General features: G+C 42.3%; 1 protein-coding gene and 1 long non-coding RNA gene across 6 annotated transcripts in view; both read right to left on the reverse strand.

Moving 5' to 3' along the window:
• Positions 1-767: 767 nt before the first annotated feature.
• LOC146576909 (uncharacterized) lies at positions 768-2193 on the reverse strand. The gene is made up of 2 exons (XR_014889121.1): positions 1976-2193; positions 768-1633 (listed from the first exon to the last, which is right to left on the reverse strand). It is a non-coding gene; the product is annotated as an uncharacterized LOC146576909 (long non-coding RNA).
• A 7158-nt stretch (positions 2194-9351) lies between these two features.
• LOC146576910 (uncharacterized) overlaps positions 9352-22521 on the reverse strand; it is a 38956-nt gene continuing 25786 nt past the window's right edge. For 3 of the 5 annotated variants that reach the window (XM_085251122.1, XM_085251132.1, XM_085251142.1), the window contains 2 exons: positions 10639-11907; positions 9352-10314 (listed from right to left, as the gene is read on the reverse strand). In XM_085251122.1, the coding sequence (XP_085107248.1) occupies positions 9628-10314; positions 10639-11907 (1956 nt within the window). In that variant the 3' untranslated portion in view covers positions 9352-9627. Of the gene's footprint in view, positions 10315-10638; positions 11908-18633; positions 19690-22521 lie in introns of those variants that run through there. The other 2 variants (XM_085251112.1, XM_085251103.1) reach the window with 2 other exon arrangements.

Here is a 22521-nt window from a genome sequence, read left to right on the forward strand (position 1 = left end):
ATCCCTTTGAAGTTCATAAAGGGCCTGTTCATTTTCATTCAGATGTTTTATTACATAAATGTTACTGTTTTCTTTTGATTTATGCTCCCACTACACTGCACCTCTACAAACAACAATGCCACGGACTGTCAGCTGCTTTTACATGCTGTGAACATGAGTAGGTTTGATCAGAGTTTCAATTATCAAAGAAAAGACAAACTGAGCAAAAAGAAGGAAAAAAAGACCAACTTCTTCCCAACTGACAAGAAAAATACTCGTCATGTTTTCATAATAAAGGATCAGGCTCCCCATTTATGACAGCTTGGACCAATAATGTATGTTACACTGATGCTACTGTAGAGACAGGGTCAACATCTCTATTTAAATATAATTAATATACAAAACACAATAAAAGTTATACATGAATTATTCATTATTTTTACTATTGATAAAATTCATGTATACTAATCAAAGTTATACATGAGTAACGACATTATTAATAATGATTAATAATAATAATTCTAATGCCAACATGATGACTGTTCATAGCTCCTGCTTTGAAATACTGAACTTAAACATTGACCTGATGAAAGATCACAATTCACAGTGGCCCACTGTCAGAATCATTCTGAATATAAACTCATCGAGTTAATCTGAACCTTTCTCAAATGTGCTGTGAATAAATGCTGCTGCAAGCCACTGTGGGAAAGCTGTGTTATTATCATGGAAACATCTGTGACACATTCACAGAGGACGAGGACACAAAGGGACGACACGCAGAGGCTGTGTTAAAGTCAAAAATCCAAATCTTTAGTCCTAAACAGGCAGTGGTTACAAACAGGAAGACGAGCAGTCCATTAAACAGTCTACAGGGTCAAACATACAGAGAATTCAAACAGCTATTAAAAACAAATAACTGGACACTGAAAAACTTCAGTGATGTGTGAGGCACCAAAGGGAAGCAGCTGAGTATATTCAATGAATTCTCTTCAAATACAAAGACAGAAACTCCTACAGGCAGCATGCAAACTGAGCAGGATACACAAAGATCAGAGATTACAAAAGAAATCAGAAAAGGATTTCAAACTTACTGAGAGCAAGGCCTCTGTTACAAATCTGTCTAATAGAAAAACATGCTGTACAGATACAATACGCTCAGTGTTCATGGTCATTTAAAAACTGGCTCTACCTGAACCACTTCAATATTTTATGAAGTCACTGAGTCGACCATTTCTACAGTTTGTTTCCTTCATTGCAGTTAGAGTGCGGCTGGTAAGGATGAAAACACACACAGAGCGTAAATTGTCTTTGTTAGTAACAAACGTCAGCAAAGAAAAGACAAAACACACAAACACTCTCATGATATTCATGAATCATTAGAAAGCATCCAAACATTCTGCTCGTGGACTTTTACAGTCTTATTTGCACTCGCTCATCTTCATAATCATCCTGATCAATACATGACAGGGGAGGCTTTGAGGTAGGCGGGGCTCTCTGCTGATGTCAGCATGAAAGGCAGGACCAGCGTCTGCCACATGTTGGTGAAACATCACAGTACACTGGCGTGGTTTCCTTTCCAGATGTTGGACGTTTGACACTTCAACGTTGAGGCCAACAAGAAGACACAGTTTTGGGTCGGGTTGCTGCAGGGTTTCTAACTGAGCAAAAGCAGAAGCACACAGACCAACAGGGATCAGATGCTGAGTGTTAGAGGAACATCTGTGCTGATCACTGAATGCTGCTGTGGTCTCTTGTTGAAGTTGGCTGGTGGGACAGTCTAATAGTGATATCCTGCCCATCGGAGGAACACTTTTAAAAACACATGCAATACTTTGTTTGTATTACAGTCACAGTTTATGTTATTTTTGTCCTTTAAAAGTGTTGCTGTACTATAAAGTCCTATAATTTGAGGCTAAAATGGCTCAGAGAGTCTCTCTCTCAGAGGATCTCCTTTGAAAGTGGAGACGGCTTTATCCGCTGATCCACGTCACTTTACCTGGATGTTTTCTTTGAAGCTGGATGAAGACTCCTCTCCCTCACTCCTGCTGCAGCTGTGTGGTCCAGTTGGCCTCTGAGGTCACAGTCAACATCTGTAGCAGAAGAGGGGAAATAAAAGTCCAGGTTACCAAAACTGGGAGCTTTTCCAAAATAGAGCGTAACTGGACTTTTTCAGCCTTACAGGCAGATAGTCGTCTGAAGCTGCAGCTTTTTAGCTTTTTCCAATCTCTGCTCTCGGCTTTCTTTGAGAACATGTCTGCTTTCTTGGCATGGGTCTGTCTGCTGTTGGTGAAGAGACTAAATCCACATACTCGCTACTAAGATCTCCTCAAGTAGTCTCAACCAGATTACAGTTTAAGAGTAAATGTCTCCTGAGAGTTTCACCTTGGGGAGATGCTGTCTTGCTAACATGCAATCATGAGCATTAATCTATGAGGTGAAAAAGTCATTTTAAAAGCTCCAGCCACAAGTTTTATTTCATCTGTGTTTTGGTCAGAGTCCCATCAGACCTCCAGAATGGTGTCAGAGTGTTTTCTATCCATGTGATGAGCACAGGCCTCAGGTCCAGACCTCCACGGGCACCATAGCCTCTTTGGAGCTAATAGGTGCAAGAAGGTTTTGTTGGGATAGGAACTGAAGAGGAAACTGACGAGGAAGGCAAGGATCTTCTTCAGCTCCTCCGAGCCGGGACCTCTTTGTGTAGGCCAGCATTGGCCAGGTAGCCCTCCAGCATCGCTGGATGGCCGACAGTGGAAAACCTAGAGGAGTAGGAGAGAAACAGCAGCTTGGAGCATGTCTTTATACTGTTTAGTTTTTAGAGCCACAGACTTTCTTTTAATGTCATTGTTCAGGATCTATGACTGATTATGTATTTATTGTATTCCTCCATGACTGTGTGACAGCAAGTGGAAAAAACCAGCTTCACCTTTGTTGATATGCTTGTAATTTTAATATTGATTAAATGGCCATGAAATAATAGAAAGCTCATATATGAAAATGTATTTTAAGAAGTAAGATGTTAATCTGAGTACAAAGGAGTACACTCACCTTCTGGTAGATGGAGGTGTAGCGAGCGCTGGTGAACATCCAGGCCTCCTCGTAGAACTGATCACTGATTGGATCCAAAACATCGATGGAGGATCTGTGTAAGCGCTGAGGATCGTCCTGATGGACAGAACAGAAGGAGAGTGAGACAAGTGAAGATATACTAAACAACACTGTGACATGAACTGAGGCCACACACAGTTTGATTCACAGGTGATTGACACATTATTTGACCACGAGCAATCTTTTCTGGTTTGACGCCGTCTTTGTAGCCAGAAACCAGCTCTCTCCTCGGCTTCCTCCACTACACGCTTCCCCCACGCCAGTCTCCTCCGTCACTATAAAGGGGAGAGTCATGAGCTCCATCACCCTCACCTGTGCCGTCCAACGTCCCGCCACCAGCCTCCACTGCAGCAGGCCAGAGACCACACCCCTGCCGCAATAAGTAAAAGTATATCCTTGCTGTACCCTTAATGCTAAATGTGCTAAATTAACTGCTGCCTTTGCCCCTTTGGGATTATTCTTATGTCACTGGGATGTTGACCTTTGACCTTCACATTAGAGAGATGGGCAGACATAATTAGTGTATGAATTTTAAAGTAACAGGTAATAAAGAGAGTGTAGTAAATGTAGTCAGGTTTATTACTCTGTATCACACATGAGTGCCCGAGGGAGGCGGGGCTGACTGGGGAGACACAGGAAACAGAGAGACAGGGCTGACTCGACATGAAACGATGAAACGTGGGACACGGGAACAGAAACTAAACACAGGCTGAAATGAACACTGAGGGAGGGAGAACTAAGATTACTGAGAGCCTGATAAATAAGAAGAACATGTCATGGTTCGGATTTTGAGGAAGAGACTACGACTGCATGGTCTCAGTTGATGTCAGAATAGTGATTTTTATTATACATATGTACATATGGGGAAGATGAGCATCACAAGCCTTTTGAGCCGATCTCCCCCGAACAACCACGTCACAAGGTTTTTATTACAATGATGACGTCAAGTCACATGATAAGTATCAGTCAGTTCTCAGAACTCAGAAAGTTCCCCCTATATGGCCTCCAGATGTTTCCACTCAGTCCAGCACTCAGAGAAAACCAGTGTGTGTGTGGTGTGTATATCTATTGTTAGTGTGTGTGTGTCAAACAGGGACCATGTCCTGAGACGCCCTCACAGTTAGATATTACTGGAAATGATAACAGGGTGGGCCCACTCAAACAGTTCTCCCTACATGGACTTCAAATGCTACTTTTAGAGAAAAACAAGTGTGTATTACATTGTACATTTTGTGAAAGTGTATCTATCAGAAAAACTGTCCTCAGACGACCCTCCTATTATTACTAAGTGTGAGTGTAAACGTGCATGTGTTATACAAGTGCGTGCATGTGGTTACAGGCCGGCGTACGTGCAGAACTGAACGCAGACAGGCCAAGTACTGATCATCTGTGTGCATTAATATTTGGTCAAAGTAACCTAGATGTGATTCAAAGATTATTCTGTCAACTGATTCAACAATGGTAAATGATTAGTCAATGATAGCTGATTATAAGAATACAAAATAAAATATCTCCTGGTCACAAACAAAAACCAAGAAAAACAAGAGTCAAAGAAAAGCAAAAACACAAAGCATTGGGCCAGGACCCACTGCTGTGACATTTATATGTGATAAAAACATTAAAAACTGCTCAGATGTTGAAATCTTTCTACGTATACTTTAGGTTCAGCTCTCCAGCCTGGCATTTGGTTAAGCATGATTCAAACATTTGATTTTGTTTAACTGGTTTTAATTATAGTTACTTTTTGTGAACATTTGTTGCAGCATTTAAAAATACATCATTTATTTTCAAACTTTTATTTGATTTAGAGCATCATATTTGACCAACGTAAATGTTTTAATTTCATATAAAATAACTGAAGCAGTGAACTAAATATCTGAAATCTTTCCTTCCTTAAAAGTTATAATCCTACTTAAGTTATAGTGCAAACGCTTAAGCAACAAATATACTTGATGCTAATTAATTAATATTTCCCTTTGATGTTGCAACTATGCGGTCACTTCTGTCTTTAAACAAAATAATATTTTCCAGTTACAGAAATCATAAAGTCCAAACTAAAGTGCTACTGTTGCTATATGCATTTTATATAAATCATGGATGATGGTCCTGACATGAAGGAAGAGAAAGTTACAGGTTGCATCCTTTGACTTTGTCTCCGTGCCTTTGGGCGATTTTCAGAAGGACAGATGTTTCTGTTCAATTCTTAAATCAATTTTTTCAAACACAAACACTATTTTAAAGCTTCTAGAGAGTAAAATATTCATGATAATTATAATAACAATAATAAAAACAAAAGCTCTCAGATCCATCAAACCAAGCAGCAGAAAGAACAATAACTGAAGAGAAAACTTTAACCTTGTAGACTTCATTATGTTCCAGCTGCTCTACAGACGCTGTGACCTCGAACTTAAGCAGGTCGTAACGTATGTGCAGCTCAATAACTTCATAATCAGACCCTGTGGTATTTAGGCAGCAGAACAACTAAGAATAACAACTACAAATAATGTTTTTAGGTTTCTGTTGTACTGCAAGGTTCTGTACAGGAGAACCAAACCAAGAGCAAATATTACGTCTCATTTACACCTGAGCACGAAGAGCCATCAACATTTAGCAAATTGAATCATCTTTGTTTAGATGCAAGAAGAATCATATAGAAATGAAAAAGTAGAAATAGAAATCCAGAGCAAAGATATCCTCTAATTCAGCGTAGCACATGTGCAGCTGCTGCGATTCACGTAAGCATTCGGCTCGTCGCTGTTGCAGATTTTTCTCTCGCTGTTCTGGCTCACAGCGCTGCAAACACAAAAATAAATATCCCCAAAGGTGTGAAAGGGAGCTAATTAGTAAGAGTATTGTTACTCTCCGCAGGAGTAGTCCAGCAGTAGAAATCAGTCCAATAACAAGGTGTGTAACATCTTGCCATCATTGCCTCCTCCTGTGTCTTATGTTTTACGGAGTCGTGGCTCTGTGAGGACATCCCGGACTGCGCGCTCAAGCTGGAGGGCTTTCATCTGCTGCGCGCGGACCTCTCTCTCTCTGGTAAGTGCGCAGGCAGCTCAGTGCGCACTCGCGGAGCAGATTCTCCACATGGAGCGGACATTCCCGGACTCTCTCATCATTGCTCTTGGGGACTTTAACAAAGCCAATCTGAGCCATGAGCTTCTGAAATATAAGCAGTATATTAAATGCCCGACCAGAGAGGAGAGGACATTAGACCACTGCTACAGCACGATCAGCGGGGCCTATCGCGCGGTGCCCCGTGCTTCACTCGGACTTTCTGACCACGTCATGATCCACCCAATCCCCGCGTACAGACAGAGGCTGAAGCTCTCCAAACCTGTCGTGAGGACCAAAAAACTGTGGAGGAGCTTCGCACGTGTTTGGAGTCTACAGACTGGGACACATTGAAGGCTGCTTCTAACAGCTTGGACGAGTTTACGGACACTGTCACCTCCTATATCCACTTCTGTGAGGACAGCATTGTGCCATCACGCACCAGGGTGAGTTATAACAATGACAAACCCTGGTTTACTCCTAAACTCAAAAAGCTGTGGCTGGAAAAGAGAAAGGCGTTCAGAAGCGGAGACAGGGACTGCTACAGAGAGGCCAAGTACAGGTTCACTAAAGAAGTGGACATTGCTAAACATCAGCACTCTGAGAAGATGCAGCAGCAGATCTCAGAGAATGACTCGGCCTCTGTGTGGAAAGGTTTTAGGAATATCACAAACTACAAGCCTAAAACCCCCCACTCCACTGATGACTTGCTCTTAGCCAACACCCTTAACAACTTTTACTGCCGTTTTGACGAGCCATCAGGCAGCCTTCACACCTCCAACGGCCCCAACAATAGAGGCACTTTGGACACTAATTCCCCCACCTCTCCCCCCTCCATAGAGCCATCACCACCTTCAAACTGTTCACCTACAACACCCCCCTCCTCACCCCACACAAAAGAGGATTTCACACCGCCTCCTCCCACCACAACTCTTCATATTCATGAAGCAGATGTGAGGAAGCAGTTTAAGAGTCTGAATGCTCGAAAAGCTCCCGGCCCAGACGGTGTGTCTCCTGCCACCCTCAGACACTGTGCAAACGAGCTGGCCCCAGTGTTTTCTGGCATTTTCAACTCCTCACTGCAGGCATGTCATGTGCCTGCCTGCTTCAAGTCCTCTACCATAATCCCTGTCCCCAAGAAACCTAGGATCACTGGACTAAATGACTACCGACCCGTGGCTCTGACATCTGTGGTCATGAAGTCATTTGAGCGCCTGGTTCTCTCCCATCTCAAGACCCTCACGGCCCCCCTCCTGGACCCCCTGCAGTTTGCATACAGAGCCAACAGGTCTGTAGATGACGCCATCAACATGGCCCTACACTTCATCCTGCAGCATCTGGACTCCCCAGGAACCTACGCCAGGATCCTGTTTGTGGACTTCAGCTCTGCCTTCAACACCATCCTTCCAGACCATCTCCGAGGCAAGCTTTCCCAGATGAATGTGCCTGATCCCATCTGCCGGTGGATCACTGACTTCCTGACGGACAGGAAGCAGCATGTGAGGCTGGGGAAGAATGTCTCGGACTCCCGGACCATCAGCACCGGCTCCCCTCAGGGCTGTGTTCTTTCTCCTCTGCTCTTCTCCCTGTACACCAACTGCTGCACCTCCACCCACCAGTCTGTCAAGCTAATCAAGTTTGCAGATGACACCACCGTTATTGGGCTCATCTCGGACGGGGATGAGTCTGCCTACAGGAGGGAGGTTGAACGTCTGGTGTCCTGGTGCAGCCACAACAACCTGGTGCTGAATGCCCAGAAGACAGTGGAGATTATTGTGGACTTCAGGAAGCACACAGCCCCACTCCCCCCCATCATCCTGTCTGACACCCCCATCACCTCTGTGGACTCATTCCGCTTCCTGGGTACCACCATCACCCAGGACCTGAAGTGGGAGCCCACCATCACCTCCGTCATCAAGAAAGCCCAGCAGAGGATGTACTTCCTGAGGCAGCTGAAGAAATTCAACCTGCCAACACGGACGATGATGCAATTCTACACTGCAATCATCGAGTCCATCCTCACCTCCTCCATCACCGTGTGGTACGCTGGAGCCACTATCAGGGACAAACAGAGACTGCAGCGTGTTGTGCGCTCTGCTGAGAAGGTGATTGGCTGCAGACTCCCATCTCTGCAGGACCTGTACACCTCCAGGACATTGCGGCGTGCAGCTCGGATCTCAGCTGACCCTTCTCACCCTGGACACAGTCTGTTTGACCTGCTCCCCTCAGGAGGAGGCTCCGGTCCATTTGCACCAGAACCTCTCGCCACAAGAACAGTTTCTTCCCCTCTGCTGTTGGACACATGAACAATAACCACATGATTGTCCCCGCCACTAACACATGACCCTACGCTGTGTCACTGCATCATTCCATGTTTGGCACTGATCACCACCTGCACTCATGTATATATCTTTCTACGTAGCACTTTTAATTCTTATTCTTACTTTTATTTATTTATTTATTTATTTTCATGTCTATTTAAGTGCAATTTTTTTATGACAGTATGTTTGCACTGAAGCACCGCAGCAATTTCCTAATGTTGTAAACCTGCTCAACATTTGGTAATAAAACCCTTTCTGATTCTGATTCTGATCTAGCAGGGTGACAGAAAAACCCAGGGTAACTTCTAAGGACCTCAACGTCTCTCTCACATTGTGTTTTTTAAACATGCTTCCATTTGTCACTTCAGTCTTTACTCTGAAATACAGGAAGAGAAATCATGGCTGAAACAATTTCTCATGAAACCAGGGGTGTGGTCCAACAGTCAGTTTGGTGAGGAAGGTTCCTAACTGAGAGAAGTGACCCAGAAGTATCTGTGTAGCAGCCACAATGAATCCAGATCATGAGCTTTATTAACTGATCAAAGTCTCTTCTTTCATCTTCTGTATCATTCAGTTTGCATTGGTAATGCCCATTATTGTAATGCTTTTTTAAGACCAGCAAAACTTTATTTCACTTTGGGTTAGCTGGGATAAGTGATGGATGGAGGGAATTTTACTTCAGCCACAGAAATCCTAAACAGGAAGGAGGAGCAGAGTTACAGTGGATCACTATCCAGCAGGGAAACAAGGTTTATTTCAATTTCTTGGCCATGAGTGAGATTTACTGAGTGGGCAAATTAGGGAGACGACACCATCAGATCCCGAGCCCTCCATGTGTTAATCAAGAGACGGCTGCTGTGCTACATCCATAAATAATGAATAAATTAGGAGCTAAAGCTGAAAGGACAGTTTATTTGTACCATCAGTGAAGATATTTTACATTTGAATTTTTTATTTAACATTTGCAAGATTCAATAACATAAAGAACCTGAACAAGAAAACATTTATGTGGATCAAAATACATTAAAACAAAAACTTTATAATAGGAAACAGAGTTTTCAACCAACTGATGAAAAGAAAGCTAACCACTTGACATGAACACTACAGTAGGACAGTTTTGAAAGCTTAAAATGGAACTAGGGGAAGAGTTTGATTCACAGCTGCCTCATCAGATTTTTACAGGAGATTCTATCTGAACTCTGTGGAGCCTGATCTCAAGCTTTTTGAGTCCGACACAGAAACCAGAGGATCTTTCTGTGTCTTCAGATTCACTGTGATCCAGTGATGGGAGTGATTTCAGCCCTGAGTGATCGCGCTGATGTTTGCACAGAGCAGACAATGAGGTGAATGTTTGGGCACATTGGTAACAGTGAAACAGTTTATTAGTAACATGGGATCGTTTGTGTGCAGAGTATGAACTGAGATTCCTGAAGCTCTTGTCACACTGGTCACAGCTGTAGTTTCCTTCCATGTGTGCACGTTCATGAATGTTACGACTACCTGAATGTGAGAAGCTTCTCTCACAGTGTCTGCACTTGTGTGGTTTCTCTCCTGTGTGGACTCGTTTGTGTGTTTTAAGCTGACCTGCAGTGGTGAAGGATGACCCACACTGATCACAGAGGTGCTTTTTAACCCCACTGTGAATCAGTTCATGTTGTTTTAAGTGATTTGTTTTGGTGAAGCTTCTCCCACATTCTTTGCAGTATTTCAGTTTGTCTCCAGTGTGTCTACGTTGATGTACTTTTAGGGTCTTTTGCTGACTGAAAGTTTTTCCACAGAGGTCACAATGAAAGTCTTTCCCACCACCACAGTGATGACAGGGTTGAGAACTGGATCCATCTGTGTCGCTCTGCTTCTAAACAAAGACACAAAGACAGTGTAAGTCAGTCCTTCAACATTTGTATCCTGATTTCGCCTGAAATAAAGAGCATCTCTGCAGACGTCCAACTACATTTGACTGTTTCAGTTAACACACTCAGTTTACTGGGCTGCAATAACTACAATACTACCACCATAATACTACAGTAATACTAAAATCATAACTGAAAGGAAAATCTGAATAATCACTCAGAGCTGCTTTTCCATGCAGTAGAATTGCTAACATGCTAACACAGTTTAATGAGCAGAGTTGTTCCAAACAGTCAGGCTAAAATGACAAGATAACAATATAAATACATACCTCACAGTAGCTGCACTTGTAGAGTCTCTTTCTGGTGTGGATCTGTTGGTGTCGTCTCAGGTGATGTGGAGTTTTAAAAGTCTTCTCACACAGGTCACATTGATAAGGTCTCTCCTCAGTGTGGGTAAACATGTGTCGTTGTAAGTGTGCGTCTGTTGTAAAGTATTTGCCACACTGTTCACAGCAGTACACATCATGTCTGGTGTGAATGCGTAGGTGTGTATTTCGGTACCCTCTCTGGCTGAAGGTTTTTCCACAGATGTCACAGCTGTATGCCTTAATTCCAGAGTGGGTAACTAGATGACTCTGTAAGTGGCTACTTTGAGTAAAAGCTCTGCCACACTGATCACAGCTGTACGCTTTAACTCCACTGTGGATGAGTTGGTGTTCTTTTAGGGAACGCTTGAAGGAAAAAGACTTTCCACACAAGTCACAGCTGAACGGTCTCTCTCCAGTGTGGATGACCTGATGCTGTTTTAGTGAAGCCGTCACAGTAAAACCCTTCCCACAGTCGTCACAGCTGTATGGCTTAATTCCAGAGTGGGTAACTAGATGACTCTGTAAGCTGCTACTGCGAGTAAAAGCTCTGCCACACTGATCACAGCTGTACGCTTTAACTCCACTGTGGACGAGTTGGTGTTCTTTTAGGTGACCCTTCAAGGAAAAAGACTTTCCACACTCGTCACAGCTGAACGGTCTCTCTCCAGTGTGGATGACCTGATGCCGTTTTAGTTTAGCCCTCACAGTAAAACCCTTCCCACACTTGTCACAGCTGTATGGCTTAATTTCAGAGTGGGTAACTAGATGACTCTGTAAGCTTCTACTGCGAGTAAAAGCTCTGCCACACTGATCACAGCTGTACGCTTTAACTCCACTGTGGATGAGTTGGTGTTCTTTTAGGTGACCCTTCAAGGAAAAAGACTTTCCACACTCGTCACAGCTGTATGCCTTAATTCCAGAGTGGGTAACTAGATGACTCTGTAAGTGGCTACTGTGAGTAAAAGCTCTGCCACACTGATCACAGCTGTACGCTTTAACTCCACTGTGGATGAGTTGGTGTGTTTTTAGGTAACCCTTCCTGGAAAAAGACTTTCCACACAAGTCACAGCTGAACGGTCTCTCTCCAGTGTGGATGACCTGATGCCGTTTTAGTGAAGCCTTCAGAGTAAACTCCATCCCACACTCGTCACAGGTGTGTTTTTTCTCTCCCTTTCTTCTGTGAGGTTTGTCGGCCTCCTGAGAGCGCTGACTTCTGGCTCCATGTTGGTCCTGCAGTGACAGAGATACAAACAGAGGCAGTGAGTGAAATGCAGTCGTGGAACAAACTCAACCTTCAAACTCCATTAACACTAGTTTTAAACCTGAAGGTGGAGCGTGGCACCAAACACCTTAAAGGTCTCTTATCCCCACCTGCTGGTAGTTCTAACACATTACATCCAACCTGCTGTTAAAGATAATTCATGACTGTTCAAACACTAAAATCATGCACGCACACACACACACACACACACACACACACACACACACACACACACACACACACACACACACACACACACACCACACACTATTTTATAATTTAGATTATTTTGTTGTTTCCTATTACATATTTCTATAATTTGTATAGATTTATACAGAATTATTCAGTGATAATAAATCCTATGTTTGTTTATTCTAAAGGAACCCCGTTAGCTTCCACAACAGATGTTGCTCGTCTTCCGTCAAATACTCACATAAAATATTACACAATAAAGTGGATTCAAGATATCCACATAATTTCACTCTTACATCCACAGTGAGGTTTCACAATTGTTCAAATATAAGCAATCAATAATAATAATAATATCAATAACATTGAGGCACATTACACAAATTTCAAAAACAAATCATGTCTTACAATATTTACAACAACTAAAAGCTCTGTAAATCGGCTTTTAAGTCTTCATTGAAGTTTTGAATAATTCTCTAATTTTTTAAGGCAACTTATTCCACTTAAAAGTTGCTCTAAATGTAACAGTTTTACAAAACGTTACTTTTAACTCGAGCATTTACTAAATTGCAGTTTGTTGAAAACTGTGTAATATGATGATGTATTTCATCTGGATACTGCAGCTGAGCAGAATAAATGTGGTGTGTTTAACAGAATTGCTTTCTTTAGAACTACAAGTAAGCCATAGAATATTTTAGCCTGTACAGGAAGCCAAGAAAGGTTATTATGCATTTTATCAATATTAGTATAGTATGAACATCTTCACACTAATCTGGACGCCTTATTCTGGACTAACTGAAGTCTGTTAAGATCTGTCTTATTAGCTGCTGACCAAATGATTGAACAATACTCCAGATGAGACATTACTAGTGCATTAATGACATCTTTCATAATGAAGAAGTGATACACAAAGAGCATTTCATAGCCATAGCTATGCCTTGTCGGCAGAGTTATGTGACATTAGTGATGTTTGTACTTTCAGCGTTAACTTGGTTTTAAAGCCTTTAAAATATACGCCGTTCAATAGTCGACCTTCATCTGACAGAGAATGTGATGATTTTGTGGATAATTAAAGTCAGTCATATATCCACAAACACAACAAGCTGAAAGTCAGTGATGCTGCTCGGTTTGCAGTCCTGAACATCACGGCACAAGCAGGATTCACTGCACTGTTAATGTTAGCTGTGTTATATTGCTGCCTCTGTTCGGTGGTGTCGAGCCAAACGCACTTTAACGTGTGTTTGAACGAGCTGACGGTTCACTCGTTAAGCTGAAAGAAAGATGCTTTAATCACAGCAGTCACACATGTGTCCACTGCACCATCTGGAACTCTTCTTGTTTACACTCGTAATAACACAAACACTAAATCCTGCTTCTCTGGTGCTGTTGTGTAGCAGTGTGTACACCTGAGACTGTCACCTGTGTCTGTCCTGCACTCTCTCTCTGTTTCTTTCTCTCTGATTGTGGAATAAAAGTATGAACATGTGTTTATAAGTTACACTTGTGTCTGAATCCTGCAGCTTATCACACATTTGATTTCCATGTGTGACGACTGCAAGTGTCCAGAGTGAGGACAGACTGAGGGAGCCACTGCTGCACATCATCTGTGAGGCTTTGCAGCCCTGATGATCCACCAGGACAAACTCAGCAGTGTGTGAGGAAGAGGAGGAGGAAGAGCCAGCAGCAGCTGACAGATGGAGAGAATAGACAGACTGTTCCCTGTTTGTGAAGGACTGCTAGGAAAGTTTAACATAACTGTCTGTGCTGAATCAGTCTTATTAGGTAATGTTCAAATAATGTGATCATCCCAGTGTTTTCAGTGTGGGAGAAAGTACTCAGGGCCTTCAAGTTACACACTATGAAAGGCAGCAACAAGTTTAATGTTCAGAAACCTAAAGTCTGTATCAGCAGCAGAATGGAATTAAAAATAAATGTTGGTTTCAGTTCTATGAAGCTTTGAGTATTTTGGATCAGTAGCTGCTGTGTTTGTTGCATCATATTGCTGTAATTGTTTATATGCTTTATGTATATTTCAGTAAAATCATAATTCACGTCGGCAGTAATGACACCCGGTTACGCCAATCGGAGGTCACTATAATCAATATTGAATCTGTGTGAAACGTTGCCAAAACAATGTCGGACTCTGTAGTTTTCTCTGGTCCCCTCCCCAATCAGACCAGGAGTGACATGTTTAGCCGCATGTTCTCCTTAAATTGCTGGCTGTCTGATTGGTGTCCCAGAAACGATGTGGGCTTCATAGATAATTGGCAAACCTTCTGGAGGAAACCTGGTCTTGTTTGGAGAGACGGCATCCATCCCACTTTGGATGGAGCAGCTCTCATTTCTAGAAATATGGACAAATTTATTAAACCCCCCAAAATATGACTATCCAGAGTTGGGACCAGGAAGCAGAGTTGCAGTCTTACACGGCTCTCTGCAGCTTCTCTCCTCCTGCTACCCCCCCCAAAAACCCGTCTCCATAGAGACTGTGTCAGCTCCCAAAAAGACAAAAAACAAACTAAAAACCAGCAACAAACAACTTAAACATAAACAATTACAAAGAAAGAACAATACAGTATCCACATCTGAACCAAAGAGTAAAACAGTGAAATGTGGATTATTAAACATTAGGTCTCTCTCCTCCAAGTCTCTGTTAGTACATGACTTAATAATTGATCAACAAATTGATTTAACTTCCATGTAGATGCTAAAAATGACAGCCTCAACATGGCATTTAATCTGTTATTAGACTCAATTGGTTTCTCTCAAAATGTAAAAGAACCCACCCACCACTTTAATCACACTCTAGATCTTGTTTTAACATATGGCATCGAACCTGAACATTTAACAGTGTTTCCTGAAAACCCTCTCCTGTCTGATCATTTCCTGATAACATTTACTTTTACAATAATTGATTACACAGCGGTGAAGAGTAGACTTTTTCAAAGTAGATGTCTTTCTGAAAGCGCTGTAACTAAGTTTAAGAATATAATCCACCCACTGTTATCATCTCCAATGCCCTGTACCAACACAGAGCAGAGCAGCTATCTGAACGCTACCCCAACAGAGGTCGATTTTCTTGTTAATAATTTCACCTCCTCACTACGTACGACTCTGGATACTGTAGCTCCTGTGAAAACTAAGGTCTCTAATCAGAAGTACGTGACTCCGTGGTATAATTCTCAAACACTTACCCTAAAGCAGATGACTCGTAAGCTGGAGAGGAAATGGCGTGTCACAAATTTAGAGGATCATCATTTAGCCTGGAGAAATAGTTTGTTGCTTTATAAGAAAGCCCTCCGCAAAGCCAGAACATCTTACTATTCATCACTGATTGAAGAAAATAAGAACAACCCCAGGTTTCTCTTCAGCTCTGTAGCCAGGCTGACAAAAAGTCAGAGCTCTTTTGAGCCAACCATCCCTTTAACGTTAACTAGTAATGACTTCATGAACTTCTTCACAAATAAAATTTTTATCATTAGAGAAAAAATGACCAATAATCATCCCACAGATGTAATATTATCTACAGCTACTCTTAGTACCATTGATGTTAAGTTAGACTCTTTTTCTCCAATTGATCTTTCTGAGTTAACTTCAATAATTACTTCCTCCAAACCATCAACGTGTCTTTTAGACCCCATTCCTACAAAACTGCTCAAAGAAGTCCTGCCATTAATTAATTCTTCGATCTTAAATATGATCAACCTATCTCTAATGATCGGCTATGTACCACAGGCCTTCAAGCTGGCTGTAGTTAAACCTTTACTCAAAAAGCCATCTCTAGACCCAGCAGTCTTAGCTAATTATAGGCCAATCTCCAACCTTCCTTTCATATCAAATAGGGCTGGGCGATATGACCCAAAATTCATATCTCGATATTTTTTAGCTTGTTGGCGATATAAGATATATATCTATATATAGAGCAGATGTACATAAAATTTACTCAAAAATAAATTATGAGCATTTATTAAATAATAATGCTCCATAAATAAAAGAAAACAATGTTGTTTTTGTGCATAACAAAAAGCTCACAATTGTGCAGTCAAAATGTAAACTAAAAGACGCTGAGCACAATAACAAAGACAGATTTCACAGCTGCTCAGTTCCCAACTTGTACTGCGTGACTGACAGCCTGGAGTTTGAAATCCGCTTCGCAACCACGTCTCTTAACAGGTGCCATTTATGGTCCTTATACACAGTAGGGTAATATTGTAATATTGTGTTGAAGCACAGTACGTATCACTCCGCGAGGCTCAGCCGTAATGCTCTGACAATCCATCAAGCGGTGCAGCTCCGTAGCTTACCAAAGTCGTACTAAAACATTTTTGACAGATTGCTGAGCGCTGTGTACCACATAAAATCGGTTCGCAGCCATCAAGCACAACCAGAATTCATACATAAGGCGCGCTGTCAACTTTTGAGAAAATGAAAGGATTTTAGTCCGTGCACCACCTCTGGGCTGCATGCCGTTAGCGTGGTTAGCTCGTTAGCGTGGTTAGCTAGCTAACACGTTGACGGCGTCCAGCCCCACACACGGGTCGATGCGCAGTAACTCGTTAATGGAGATTTGCCGTGTCCATCTTGTCGCTTCCTGCAGGTGAAGCAATGGGGGAGGAGGGGGAGTTGTGTTCAGTGAAGGAGAGGCGAGGCCGAGTAACGTTGTGAAGACGAAAGTGGACGAAAGAGAGGCAAACTTGCGGCTCCACAAGTATAATTATAATGTAACATAGACTATATCGATATAAAGGATATTGTCACATCTTATATCTCGTATAAAAATATATCGATATTTTTTAAAAACTCGATATATCGCCCAGCTCTAATATCAAACATCCTTGAAAGAGTAGTTGTCAAACAGCTAACAGATCATCTGCAGAGGAATGGTTTATTTGAAGAGTTTCAGTCAGGTTTCAGAGCTCAGCACAGCACAGAAACAGCTTTAGTGAAGGTTACAAATGATCTTCTTATGGCCTCTGACAGTGGACTCATCTCTGTGCTTGTCCTGCTAGACCAGGGGTGTCAAACTCAAATACACAGTGGGCCAAAATTCAAAACTGGAACAAAGTCGCGGGCCAACGTTAATATTTATTGAAAAAAATCTTCCTCCAAATATAACAAGGAACCTTTTCTTACAGACTCAAATAAGTTTTGCTGAAAAACTGAATATGGAATAAGAAACGCTTAATACTGAACGATATATAACTTATATAAACATATATAACTTAATATTGCACACATGCAAAATTGAAATTCCAATTAAATAACTTATCACTGGAATGCATTTCTTAAGTAAAAATTGTATTTGCAGCCTTCTGATTTAAATTTTAGCAGTAAACTTTTTCCCCAGGCTAATAATAAATGTAAAAATAAAATAACAATAATAAACCACTTAACTAATAAAAATATCATTAAACGTGAAACCATTCAAGCCCATGTCTGGGAGTAGCAAGACAAATTGCACAAAGAAAATGGTAATTATAGCTCAGTTTGCTACACACTGATCTACTCTGATGCGTCCAAGCCAGACACCTGGCATCTCTTCTTGGATGCTAGTTCCTCAATGTCTGGGCTCAGGCTCTGTGCTGAGGAAATCCTCAGGATCGAGTGAAGGTGTTCATCGGTCAGACGTCTCCTGTGAGATGTTTTGGCCATCTTCATTGAGGAGAATAGTTGCTCACATAGGTAAGTGCTGCCGAACATGGAGAGCATCTGAGCAGCGTGGGTCCGGAGCCCAGGCATTGTGTCAGGGATGAAATGTGGAAATTGTGAAGCGCCCACAGCATCATACTTTGATTTCAGCGTGTCACTACACTGGAGTTCAATCAGCTCCATTTGGAGGTTTGTTGGTGCTTTTGCCACGTCAACTGCAAAAGGATTACTGAGCAGTTCAAATCGACATTTCTGGGCGTCAAAGTCGGCAAACCGCCAGGTAAACTCAGTACTGAGTACACAGAGTTTTTCAGCAAACTGTGCACATGGGAACACAGCAGTAGAGATTTGCATGTTCATCATTTGGCAGCAGGGAAAATGGCCCAGGTTTCCTTGTAGCATCTGATTCTGCCACAAGCACAATTTCGTTTTAAAAGCCCTCACTGCAGTGTACATATCTGTGATGATACGCCCCCGTCCCTGAAGCTGCAGGTTCAGCGCATTGAGATGGCTCATGATATCACACATAAAGGCCAGCTCACACAGAAACTCTTGCTCCCTGAGCTCAGCTGTGTCTTGCCCTTTGCTTTCCAGAAACTGAAATATTTCCTCGCGTAGCTCGAAACATCTGTTCAGTACTTTCCCTCGGCTTAACCACCTCACCTCCGTGTGATACGGCACGTCTCCGTATTCCGAACCACACTCCTCAAGAAAAGATTTGAATTGGCGGTGATTCAGACCTTTGGCTCTTATAAAGTTAACTACTCGTGTTACTGCGGTCATAACATGTTCCATCTTTAGGGCTTTGCCACAAAGTGATTTTTGATGTATGATGCAGTGATAAACAGTCAGCTCACCTGCACAGTTCTCCGCTCGCATCTTCTCCCGTACCCTGCCCACCAGTCCGCTCCTTTGACCACACATCGCTGGTGCACCATCTGTCGTTAACCCCACAAGTTTTTCCCATGGCAACTTCATTTCAGTTAGACATTTGGAAACCTCTTCAAATATTTCCTTCCCTGTGGTTGTTCCATGCATTGATTTTAATCCTAAAAGTTCTTCCGTAACACAGAGAGTTGAGTCCACACCGCGGATGAAGACTGAAAGCTGGGCAGTATCAGAGGCGTCGCTGCTCTCATCCATAGCGAGGGAGAATGCAACGAAACTGTTTCCCTTCTCCATCAGCTGGTTATTTAGATTGTTGGCAAGTTCACGTGTGCGATCAGCTACTGTGTTTCTGCTCAGGCTAACATTTGAAAATACTTGCTTTTTCTCTGGGCACACTTTCATCATACAACTTTTCACAAACTCTCCCTCACTGAAGGGCCGGGCTGATTTTGCGATCTCTGCTGCCACAACAAAACTAGCCTTTACAGCAGCCTCACTTTGTGATATGGCTTTTTTGAACATAGTCTGTTGTGAAACAAAACTTCTTTTCATCTCTTCTGCTTTCCGGCGCCTTTGAGTCATGTCCAGGTCCTTGTACTTCTCTTGGTGTTTCGTTTCATAGTGTCGTCTAATGTTGTACTCCTTGGTTAAAGCCACATGAGCTCCACATACAAGACAAACAGGTCTGTCTTTTACATAGGTAAACAGATATTCTGTCTCCCACCTGTCCAGGAAGCTCCTGTTTTCGTTCTTTCTTTTCGCCATTTTGGGAGAGGTAGCGCGGCAGTATTCATGCGGTTGCTATGACTACAGTAAACAGAGGAGAGGGCGTTAATGGGTCCTGTCCTGACTGACGCGCCAAAACGCCAACAGAGCATTCTGGGAGTTGTAGTATTAGCAGTACATGCGCTGCATAAGACCGGCGGGCCAGCTCTAATAGTAATTTGGTATGGCCTCGCGGGCCAAATGTAATTAGGCTGCGGGCCAAATTTTGAGTTTGACACCTATGTGCTAGACCTTAGTTCAGCGTTCGATACTGTCGACCATAATATCCTATTAGAGCGATCAGAACATGCTGTAGGTATTACAGGTACTGCGCTGCAGTGGCTTGTATCATATCTATCTAATAGACTCCAATTTGTGCATGTAAATGGAGAGTCCTCTTCACACACTGAGGTTAATTATGGAGTTCCACAGGGTTCAGTGCTAGGACCAATTCTGTTTACATTATACATGCTTCCCTTAGGCAGCATCATTAGAAGACATAGCATACATTTACACTGCTATGCTGATGACACCAAGCTCTATCTGTCCATGAAGCCAGATAACACACACCAATGAGTTAAACTGCAAGAATGTCTTAAAGACATAAAGACCTGGATGGCCGCTAACTTTCTGCTTCTTAATTCAGATAAAACAGGTTATTGTACTCGGCCCTGAAAATCTTAGAAATATGGTATCTAAGCAGATTCTTACTCTGGATGGCATTACCTTGGCCTCCAGTAACGTTGTGAGAAACCTTGGAGTCATTTTTGACCAGGACATGTCCTTCAACGCACATATTAAACAAATATGTAAGACTGCTTTCTTCCGTTTGCGCAACATCTCTAAAATTAGAAATATCCTGTCTCAGAGTGACGCTGAAAAACTAGTTCATGCATTTATTACTTCCAGGCTGGACGACTGTAATTCATTATTATCAGGATGTCCAAAAAACTCGCTGAAAAGCCTTCAGCTAATCCAAAATGCTGCAGCAAGAGTCCTGACAGGGACTAGAAAGAGAGAGCATATTTCTCCTGTTTTGGCTTCCCTTCATTGGCTTCCTGTTAAATCCAGGATTCAAAATCCTGCTCCTCACATACAAGGTCTTAAATAATCAGGCCCATCTTATCTTAATGACCTTGTAGTACCATATCACCCTATTAGAGCACTTCGCTCTCGCTCTGCAGGCCTACTTGTTGTTCCTAGAGTATTTAAAAGTAGAATGGGAGGCAGAGCCTTCAGTTTTCAGGCCCCTCTTCTGTGGAACCAGCTTCCAGTTTGGATTCAGGAGACAGACACCATCTCTACTTTTAAGATTAGGCTTAAATCTTTCCTTTTTGCTAAAGCATATAGTTAGGGCTGGACCAGGTGACCCTGAATCCTCCCTTAGTTATGCTGCAATAGACGTAGGCTGCCGGGGGATTCCCATGATGCATTGAGTTTTTCCTTTCCAGTCACCTTTCTCACTCACTATGTATTAATAGACCTCTCTGCATTGAATCATATCTGTTATTAACCTCTGTCTCTCTTCCACAGCATGTCTTTATCCTGTCTTCCTTCTCTCACCCCAACCGGTCACAGCAGATGGCCGCCCCTCCCTGAGCCTGGTTCTGCCGGAGGTTTCTTCCTGTTAAAAGGGAGTTTTTCCTTCCCACTGTTGCCAAAGTGCTGCTCATAGGGGGTCATATGATTGTTGGGTTTTTCTCTGTATCTATGAAGCGCCTTGAGGCGACTTTTGTTGTGATTTAGCGCTATATAAATAAAATTGAATTTAATATATTCTGAGCTAAGTTGATCTATAGTGTTACATCATATTCTATAAGGATGTTATGTGTTTGTAGACTTTCTGCCCAGTTTGACCCATTTAGCAGAAGTCAGCCTGTTTAAGGCTCTGATGTCTATTCTGTGTGACTTAAAGCAGTTATGACATGGTCCGATTTTCTCACCCAATAAAGGAATATTTCATATATCAGTCTACTCTTCATTCTATCAGACACAGTTATCACACCTCCTACATTTGCTTTTACACATATATGTAAGCATTGAGCCAAATGTAATAATGCCAACATACTGAAGGAACAAAATTTGTCTCTTATATATGAGACATCTGTATACACACTGTCACAGATACTTGTCTGTGAGTGAAGTGATTAATATGATAACTATAATATTGGCCATATCATATTTACACTGACTTTAGTCTCATGAACAACATCAGCTAATTGTTATTTACAGCTAATCTTAAACGACTGTTCAGCACAGAAATGAAGCCCAACAATCATGTTTCACAGTCCTGTGGTCTCAGCCTCAGATACTCATCAAATCACACAGAGCTCATGTAGAAACAAATGAACTAAATATGTTCTCCTTCATTTCTGTCAAACAAAGCTGTATGAAACGTTTCCAGCTGTTAGTATCATGGTTGCTAGGCAACCTGGGCAGCGCGACGGAGGCTAGACGTCCCATTTCACGAGCCTACGAGCCTCGCACTTCGGCCTTAGCGGTCTTTGAGTACGCGGCCCTTGAGGACTTTAAAGCTGCAGAACCTGAATCGGGATACAGCCATGATGATCTCCAGCCTCGTGCTCGCCAACATTCTCACCTGAGTTAAGAAGACGATCACTGAAATGGTCTCAGCAGGTCCTTTGATGACAGCAATGAAATGCAGTGGTAAGGCTTTTTGGGGATTAAGTTCGTTTTCATGGCAAAGAAGGACGATGCAGTTCATCTGATCACTCCTCATAACATTCTGGAGTGCAGGCAAAATGCTATTATAAAAACTTAAGCAGCAACTTCTCCAGGTTCCAATATTTATGCAATTCTCAAACCTTTTGGCCACGACTGTATAACCTCTTCTGAAGTTTAGTGGATATTATACATGGTTATGCTCAGGATGTGTCGGCCAGTTTCCTGGAAACGCCTTTTGGTTAAACTGTCAGCGAGGAATTTGCATTTGCACTGTTACATTTTTATATAACTTTAATGCACATAAACAACAGCTGCTTGTTTCAGTGAAAATACATTGATGGGTTTTTAATAAAGTTGTGCAGCTGTAAAGTATTTTGTCTGGTGTCAATTCTATCGTCAGCTACATC

This window comes from Mchenga conophoros, linkage group LG3 (assembly GCF_057382185.1).
Source record: "Mchenga conophoros isolate Kocher_MC1m ecotype Shallow Benthic linkage group LG3, M_conophoros_male_GT1.1, whole genome shotgun sequence".
NCBI classification, from domain to species: domain Eukaryota; kingdom Metazoa; phylum Chordata; class Actinopteri; order Cichliformes; family Cichlidae; genus Mchenga; species Mchenga conophoros.